This window comes from Panicum virgatum, chromosome 9K (assembly GCF_016808335.1).
Source record: "Panicum virgatum strain AP13 chromosome 9K, P.virgatum_v5, whole genome shotgun sequence".
Taxonomy (NCBI): Eukaryota; Viridiplantae; Streptophyta; class Magnoliopsida; order Poales; family Poaceae; genus Panicum; species Panicum virgatum.
Window position 1 is genome coordinate 25,097,485 of NC_053144.1, and position 9,377 is coordinate 25,106,861.

Below are 9,377 nucleotides of genomic sequence, written 5' to 3' on the forward strand. Positions count from 1 at the left end.
TATGGTTGTTTATAATCGTTGTCTTTGAATTTATTCAAAAATATCTTATTATAATCATTGTTAAAATTACAGGGAACCAACACCGCCAGAAGTCTGGCCCCTTTCTCCTGATTCCCATGATAACTACGAGCATGACAAGTTTATGTTGCCCTTGGGCCAGCTTGTCCAGGAGGAGTCATGGGAGGTTCGGAGGTTCCATCTATGGTACATGCATGCTGCGAAGTTAGGCATGAGGGAATTCATTGTCAGGGCCTCGAAGGAGTACTTCCACTTGGAGGACGATTGTGTTTTCACCGTCGACTTCCATGACATGCATAGGCTGCTGTGCCGCAAGGCCCTTTATGCCATGTAAGTGATTATACCTGTCCATCGATAAAGGTACGCTCATTATGATCAAACTAACAATGCTATGATGACGATTTGCATTGTGCTTGCAGTATGCAAGCATATGCTTCCCAGCAACTAGGGGAAGATATTATCTACCTATCTCCTATGCATATTACCCAAAGGGCCATTAGTGGGTACGATGTACCGGACACGCACCCAAAGCTAGTGAATTTGACCGGTCTGCAGCGAGTGGAGGTCCGAGTTAAAATGTGAGACGAGATTTTGTATAGAAAAGGACAATACATCTTAGAGGCCATGAAGAAGGTTCGGCGCAACGGGTGTATCCTTGCCGCGCACCAATTCGGGTAAGTTAAAACCATACTTGCTATGTTTCAATTGTGATTTTTTTATGTTTTTCACCATTTGCATACCAATATTATTTTAATTGTATAGCAAGGGAATCATGGGCCACTGGGTTGTATTTGTCATCTATCCTCAGGATGGAAAGGCTGTCATATTCGATTCCTTGCGCCATACGCACAAGGACGCGTATAAGGATTTCGAATACTGTCTGCGATAGTAAGTGACGACACAATTCCTTATGCACTCAAATTATATATTGAATTTGTTGTTGACACTAGTGTTTCGTATACAGTGCTTACAGGAAATACGTGGAAGACCCCGATTGCTATGATCGGAGATCCGAGAGAAAGAAGCAGAAGAATGGCACAAAATTGCGCGTGAGGCGAGATTTTCCGGTATGTATGAAGAAGATTATGTTGTACTACATTTGCATACAATCTATGTGTCCTAACGACTATCTCTTACATTAATGCAGCGCGCAAAGCAACTTGCAAACACAGTATTGTGTGGATACTATGCTTGTGCATACCTCATGACTGCCGGATGTTACAACAGAAGCTGGCGACAGCTCAAGAAATCTGTAGCATGCTGGCGCAGGTCAAGGGTGGACAAGCAAGTCATCAACCAAATAATATCTGACATTTGTAAATTTGTCACTGATGAATGTTGTCATGTTGGGGGTCTCGCCTTCTATGACGAGAGCGATCTAGTAACGAACGACAAGTTCGTGAGGCTGCGCAACTGGAGAACCCAATTTAACATGAAGGACTACAAGTTGCCGGAACTCGATTAGATGCCTTTAGCTTTTGTAATCATTTGAACGCTAATGTTGAATCGATGTAATATATATTTGTGAATGGATGTAATATACTTGTTGAACATGTACTATGCAAAATCGGATTGACACCTAAATGGATGTAATATGTGTTTTCTGATTGGGTTTTCAAATTCGATTTGGTTTTCAAATTCGATTTTAAATTCAAAATCAAATATGTTTTTTTTTCATCTGGAAAATCTTAACGGAGGCGGTCAAGTTAAAACTGGCCGCCTCTGTTAAAATACATTAACGGAGACGGTCCTTTAAGAGAAAATGCCTCGGTTAAGATACATTAACTGAGACGGTTGTTGTAATGTGACCGCCTCGGTTAAGACATTAACCGAGGCAGTTTCCGAACCGCCTCGGTAAATGCCTCAATTAATCGTGACGGTATGTTCGAGGCGGTTGGGCTGCCCGCCTCGGAAAAGAATTTTTGTAGTAGTGAGAGAGAGGGCAGACCGGAGTAGACGCTCGCAGAGCTGGAGGCCACGACGATGTTCGCGTCGGCGACTGCGGCCGCAAGCGCCGCGGTGTCGGTTGGGAGGTCCTCGCGGAGCGGCGCGCGGGCCCTGCCAGTCACAGTGTGCACGGCGGTCGTGAGGCACATACCACTAGCCGGTGACAAGGCACAATGCGATAACATCGTCGTCGAGGTGTAGCAGCAACAACGGGTGGGAGCGGCAAGGGACGCTGGCGGCCACGGTAGGGGAAGCAGATGACCTGGTGAGAGTGACGTGGCGAGGCAAGCAAATGTGGACGGCAACCTGAGTCAAAACCGCCCTAAACCGGTCTTAGGGGTGTTTTGCCCGGTATGAAGACGTGATGTATGCAACATTTCTCGTATTTGAGTTCAGAGGGTGTTTTAAACTCTACGACTCTTTAGGGGGTCAAACGGACACTAAAAAAAACGTAACGACGTCGCGCGGCAGGACTGGGCAGCCGCGCTAGGACCCTCGATGCTCCGGCGGCCGCAGCCCACAGCCCCTCCCTAAGCCGAGCTCCTCTCCTGCATCCGGCGACCGGCCCTCTCTAGCGCCAGCGCCCCTTCTCCGGCAACCAGACCAACTGGACGCCGCTGCTCCCTTCCACAAGCTTTGCCCACTCTAGCACTCCTCCCTTGTCCAATCGGCGCGCAGAGCAACAGAGCAAGCAGTACCGCTTGATCCAATTCGAGCGAGCAGGAAGCAGCAACTCCAAATTTCTATCGCAGAAGAGCACCAAATCCACCAGCACCACGAGCTAATCAACCGCAGCATCCCTCTGTTCCTCTCTTGCTCGTTCAAGGCAAGCAGACCAGCGCCCGCCTCCTCGACGCCCGCGGAGGTGTTTCCAGGCCGGCAGCCGGAAGGCCACCAGAGTTGATTGGGGTGGACCGTTAATGACACGTGGGATTCACTCATATGTTTTAAAAGCTAAAGCTGTTTCACCAAAGCGATTTTAGTTTTTCACAGCCTACAGTCTAAATCAGCTTTTTCACGGCCCATAGCTCACAACTACTTTTCAAAAAAGCCACAACTGGACTAAACACACCCTAAGAATCCTACTTTACAGAAGATAATGCGGCATATCTTACCTACATACGCCTGTGTGACAATATTTGTATTAGAGAGAAGTCTTCAGTACTCGTGGCAAAATAATTACTGGTGCCAAATTTTACTTGCACTAAAAATGGTTAAGCACTCATGTGCATGCAAGCCTTGTCAGCCTCATCTTTGATGAGCATTCATTGTCACCATGGCTGTCAGGATGGAAGAATGTGTCATACGGATGTATTTGCAAAAGCCAAGGCCTTCCTGGCAAGTGGGGCTTAAAAAATAGCACCTTAGAGTATCTTTAAAAAATAGCACCTCAGAGTATCTTTAAAAGACTAGCCAAATTCCACTGTCCATATTACCATTTAGTCACCATTCGCTCTCCATATCTCTGTCATATCCAACAGACTAGTCATTTTGATTCTCTTGTTTCCCGTCCCCGTCACACGCCCGCTCTGCCGCCCAGCACCATGTCTCCCTCGCCTCCCATGCCCGCCACGTTGCTGAGTCCCGCCACCGCCACTCTCTCCGCGCTGACCTCCTCCTGGCCGCGCTCGCCCACTACCCGTCCGCCTCCCACCTCTCCCTCTACCTCTGCGCGCGAGCCCTTGACGCTATCCCCTCTCCGGATCATTCCTCTGCACCCTCGACCTCACCTGCTCCGAGGGGGGGGGGGGGGGGGGTTTGGCGCTGCGGACCTCGCCGTGCTCGCTAGATCGTGCCCGGAACTCGCCGACCTCGACCTAAGGGAACTCTTGCTCAAGTGGTGCCTTTGGGTCACTGATTTGGGGCTCCACCTCCTCGAGTGGCAGGAGGGAGTGCGGCGAAGGTGGCGAGGAGCGGGCAAGCAGCGGACGCGGACGCCAGGAGAGCGGCTAGGCCATCACGGGCATGCTGGGGCGGGAGGGGCGAAAGGGCGGAGCTGGCGGCGTTGTGGGAGGAGGACGACCGCGTGCAAGGGCGGGAGGACGCGTGAGAGAGCGGGAGGTGTGCGGGAAAGAGGCGTGCGAGCGAGATGGCGAGGTGTCACGGCTCGGCAAAGTTGCCGAGCGGCCGGGTGGGGTTGGCGAGCGGGATAGATTAGTGAGGAGGTTGGAGAGACTGTTGAAAGCCTGTTTTAGGGATGTTTCTGGAGCCTGCTTCTTTTTTTAGCGATTCAAAGAATAGTGGACGGCTCCTTTCCAAAAAAAAAGAGGGAGGCTCTCCGTTCAGGCTTATTTAGAGAGGCCTATTGTAATGGTTTTTATTGGGTATTTGGAAATATCTGCATCGGTTTAGGTGAAGAGTTGCTATACGTATGACTTTTTCATGGCTTATGGTCGGATCATCTTGATTTGATGAAATTAGGAGGGGCGGCTCTTCAATGCAGGCCTGAAATTGTTGGTTGCTTGTTGGTTTGCTTTGGAAAAGAGTGAGACAGTGACTGATGGATACACTTCCGTCGCCACACCACGCTGCCCTGCAGTACTTTGTGCAACAGTGCAGCTGGTACTAGGGGTGGTAAAGGGCCCAACATTTTCAACTAGAAAATCTAAGGATCGGGCCCTAAAAGGGCCGGGCTCTAAACATATGTATTTTTGAACTAAAAATTTTAAGGGCCATATTGGATTGTGAAGAGGCCACTAGGGCCATGGCCCGTTACCACCCCTAGCTGGTACCGATCATCATGGTCGGTCAGTGATGACTACTCGCTCTATCCCGCTTTATTGGTCGCTCCGCAAGCATGACTCGCTTATAATTCTCCTTCCCGAGCGACAAATAAAAGAGAACGGACGGAGTACTTGCTTGTTTCCTTTTAACTAAAAATTATCCTTTCATTTTAAATGTACATATGACGTTTTGAACATATTAATATCTATGTTTAAAATTGAATATCTGAAGTGGGAAAAGAATAATAAAATGTGCTCTTGATAGCAGTTTAAAGAAAGGGGGGAAACCCATGGCCTTCCTACGTGTCATGCACTCGATCTTTACTTTCGAAAGAGTCAGACGGTGATAGATCAATTCATATGTAACTAAACTGTAGCTGCTGTTGTGTATACTTGCATACTAGTTTTAAACGAGTGTACTCCTTGTTTTTTGGCAATCGTCTCGTAACAAAAGAAGTACTCTGCTATTTTTCATAGTTGAAAAGGTGCAAACTTTATTGTTTTGGTAGGGTTAAAATAAGTACAGTATGTATAGTTCAGTACAGGATTAGCATACCTATTGGCAACTAACCGGTAGTGACTTAAGCTCCACTTTAACTGTAACTGATGAGAAGTCCCTAAGGACTAGGTGCATGTTCGAGCAGTCCTACTATGCAATCATATAGGAGATTAAAACGAGAACAGCCAGTGATGCAATCTTGATAGTTTGGGACAACCAGGATGATAGACGAACGGGCGCTTTCTGCCATGGATATACAAACATTGTTTTTTTTCCAAAACAACCGTTAATTATTAGAATGACTCTATAAAAGTGCCTAGAGATGGACATGTTCCGCCACAAACGTGTAGTTCAGGTTTGCATACACGCACATAGTTGGATTCAACTAATAAATTGAATGGCATAAAAAATTAAATACGAACATTCCTCCAAATGCTTAAATGGGGACAGTTCCTTTTTGCTTTTTTTTATCCTTCATTCTTTTTTTATTTGAGGGCTTTATCTTTCATTCTTTGATAAACAAGATATGCAGCGCATCCGGCCCGTTCGACCAACCGACGCCTATTGATTGCATTGTGGACCACTTAGTATCAGGTACATGCTCAGTAGGGAGCAGAGCAGTACTTCGTACCATAGCGGAACCAAGGAAAACCTTTTGCAGTTGAGAGAATTAGCTTTACTACCTGCAGGCTGCATCATGCGGACGCGTGCAACATCACGAGAAAAAAAAACTGTCCAATTTACACACATAACTACAATAAAAATCCGACTTTCATGCTTCAACTATAAAACTGAATAATATATGCTATTTAACTGTTGAATCCGAACAAATTAGCCCTTTACGTAATTTTTTTATTTTGTAAAAATAAAAAATATTCAAATTTAGACTAAAACATTTATGAGTAATTTATATTAAATCAAAAAAACATGAAATGGGTGCCAGTATTTGCAATAAATATGATATATTTATTGGCACTCTACTCATTAGTTATTTGTGTTATATTTTTTAATGTTTATATTATTTATTTTCTTGTAGTTATACCTATTATTTCTTAATAAATAAGATTTAAATAGAGTAACAACATATAGGTTACATTTGTTCCATATTTTTTATTTAAAATGAGTTAGATTTAATTTTTTAATCTAACCAGTATCTTTTAATTTTAAAAAAATACAAATCACATTTAACCACTCAAAGAGTCAAACTTGTCGGGTCTTAATAGTTGGATAACCTCATTATCTAGTTTTGTAGTTCAACGTTGAAAATTGGATTTTTATAATAGTTTGAGGGTGTAAACTAAATCTTTGCTTAAAAAACAGATGAGTGCATTTTGTATGTATTCAAGAGAAATCACAAAATTGAGAAAGACCAGTTTACAGCACAAGTGGCCTCTACCATATTACCCCATGTAACTATATGACATGCTCTCTAAGAGTGCAGTATGCGGAAAACTGTGTAGTGCCTGTTTACAATATACACGGTACACGCTACTGTAGCACAGACATAATGTACACGTCCATGCCTGCCTGTCTGTTGTCTCCATCACCAAGATCAAGTATTTTCACATGAATACATGCAACGTGGTGTTGATGACGGTGTCGGCTAGCAGCTTGTACATCTTCTCCGTGGGATGGATTGCGTCGAAGAACACATACTTGTTGGCGTTTCCGCATAGCATCGAGGTGCTGAAGCTGCAAAAGTAGCCTGCCTCGAAAAGCCCTGTGCCACAGCAACCTTGCACTGCATTCTCAAATCCTGCGCACGCACCAGGAAAGCGAAAATGGAACTAATTAACAATGATTACATTAGCCTCTTTGCACTGCAGTCTTGATTATTACTCTCTCCATTTCAAATTATAATTTGTTTGACCACTCATAAAAAAATTTATGCAAATTAAACATAGTCAAATTGAAATTATTTTTGAAGAACTTTTATTAATAAAACAAGTCACAACAGAAGAAGTGATAATTTGCACAAATAAAACAAACCAAACACGAAGTGATACAAGCAGCAAACTAGCAATAATCACGAACATGTCAACAGAAAAACTGTGTGCGAGTGAGGAGAAGGGCAGCGGCAGAAACATGTAGTAATGAGTTGAGGGCACTGTTGAATTCTGCAGCCGCTGGCAGCGACGTGTTGCCAAGACATGGGCATGTGGCGCGCATGCCGGCCTCTAGCTCTCGGCGGAGCAGAGCAGAGCACCAATAATGGTGAATTGACGACCCCACATGAATGCAATATGTGCAAGCTAAGAAAAAAAATCAATGGAGTCGTTCGTGCGCGGTGCTAGCTCAGTGTGGTTACCGTAGTCGGCCGGCCTGTTGACGACGGCGGCGAGGAGCTGGTAGGTGTCGGCGAAGACGAGTTGCAGCCCCGGGAGCTGGCTGTTGAGCTTGGCGACGAGCGCCTGCAGCTTGGCGTTGAAGGTCCTGGCGACGGCGTTGTACTGCTCGTTGCACTCCCCGGGGTCGTCGCGGTTGCCGATCCGCTCGGCGGGGAGGCAGCCCATGGGCGTGAGGCCCGTGAAGTCCATCTTGCGGCCGCCGAGCGCGTGCACGCGGCGGATGGCGGCCTCGGCGAGCCCCAGCAGGTAGGCCTCGTACTCGCCCACCGTGTACTGCAACCGCCGCTCCGGCAGGTTGTAGTAGTTCTCGATGAAGTCGTTGGTGCCGATGCTCCAGATGTAGAGCGCCTCGGCGACGATCTCCCTGGCCGCCGCCTCGCCCCTGGCGGCCTTGAGGCGGCCCGTGTACTCCTCGAAGTAGGCCAGCTGCTGGGCCAGCGTGATCACCGAGAGGACGCCGGCGGTGGCGTTGTCGAGGCCGGTGGCGGCGGAGGCGAAGGAGACGCCGGCGGCGAGCTGGTCGATGGTGCAGTTGGCGTCGAGGTAGGCGGGGATGGAGGGCGGCAGGCCGAAGGCCTCGGAGATGAAGTCGGTGGCGAGGCGGCCGTTGGAGAAGCGGCCCGTGGGGAGGCCGTCGGCGTAGTCGCTCCCGTACGGCCAGAAGTTGCTCCGCGCGATGGTCGGGATGAAGTTGTTGTTGCCCGTGTCCACGGACGAGTCGCCGAACACGATGATCGCGGGCACCTTCCCGGCCGCCGCCGCCACTACTCTTCCGCCGCCGTGAAGCAGCAAGAAGCAGGAGAAGATCATCAAGTACCTCCGGAGAAGTGTCGACGACGACATTATTGCAAACAACAACTGAAGACGATCGACGACGATATCTGACGGTAGCTTGCACTGGTATGTATCTGACGGGACGAGTAAGGTGCGGTGCCTATATATGCGTCTGTTCACTTGTGGTTGTGGAGCAGAGATACATACACTGATACACACAAGGACAGGTGGTCGCGTGCTTTGTTAGCTAGGATGGAGACGAGGTAATACAACCGATTATTAATTAATTCTTGTGTGTGTGTGCACTGCAAGGCGGCAACTGGCGGCGATTACGTGCAGCACTAATTGCGCCGTGCGTGTTCGTGTGATGAGATGGCATTAGATAGGTTGGTGAGTGAGTGATGGGAGCGAGAGGTGGTGAGAGCGAGAGAGACAGAGGGAAGAGGAGAAGCTTCTGCTCCTCACCTGCATGTGAGGCGCTTAATAGAATAATGCATTTATAGTAAGACAGCGCATTTAATCGCCGCCCCTCACTCGCTGCCTTTATGGTAAGGGCAATAGAATAATGCCATAATGCCATGCTTTGCAAGTTGGATGCCGATGAGGACGATGGTTTAGCTTGTGTGAGTGGGAGTGGGAGCGTCGATCGGGACACCATAAACGTGGCGACGAGTTCTCGTGGTTAATTTAGAGCAAATACAACAGTGCAGATAGTTGTTATTTTTTTTTGTCATAAATAGACAGTTAAATAGACAGCTTGTATAATGGATTGTTGTTTGACTATCTGCAGGGGTGATTAATTCATCCTTTGGCACACAAATTCATGGTGATTTAGTGCATAATTGATAATCTTTGTAGATATTTTGTTGCATATATGAGAGAAGGCACAATACATTCAAATAGTTTATATAACATTTAAAATCATCATGTACATAATAATCATCATCACTGTAAGCATCATCCAGATCTTCATAAACAGTTCCTAAACCCAATCGCACAATACCCTCCTAAACCCAATCGCACAATACCCTCCGAGTCAGAGTAAAAGCAAATTGAACCAAAAAAACC

At 46.9% G+C, this 9,377-nt stretch overlaps 1 protein-coding gene across 1 annotated transcript; it reads right to left on the bottom strand.

The window, feature by feature from the left end:
• Positions 1 to 6,491: 6,491 nt before the first annotated feature.
• LOC120650951 (GDSL esterase/lipase At2g42990-like) lies at positions 6,492 to 8,577 on the bottom strand. Its single transcript, XM_039928260.1, has 2 exons — positions 7,496 to 8,577; positions 6,492 to 6,943 (listed from the first exon to the last, which is right to left on the bottom strand). Exons 1-2 carry the CDS (start codon positions 8,376 to 8,378, stop codon positions 6,750 to 6,752), a joined length of 1,077 nt encoding a protein of 358 aa, XP_039784194.1. The 5' UTR covers positions 8,379 to 8,577; the 3' UTR covers positions 6,492 to 6,749.
• Positions 8,578 to 9,377: the final 800 nt, after the last annotated feature.

Bases quoted from the DNA above. Each gene is read 5' to 3' on its own strand.
- LOC120650951 (XM_039928260.1), bottom strand. From the start codon at position 8,378: ATGTCGTCGTCGACACTTCTCCGGAGGTACTTGATGATCTTCTCCTGC. The intron at 6,944-7,495 runs GTAACCACACTG...GTGCGTGCGCAG, and splicing joins CAACAGGCCGGCCGACTACG to GATTTGAGAATGCAGTGCAA.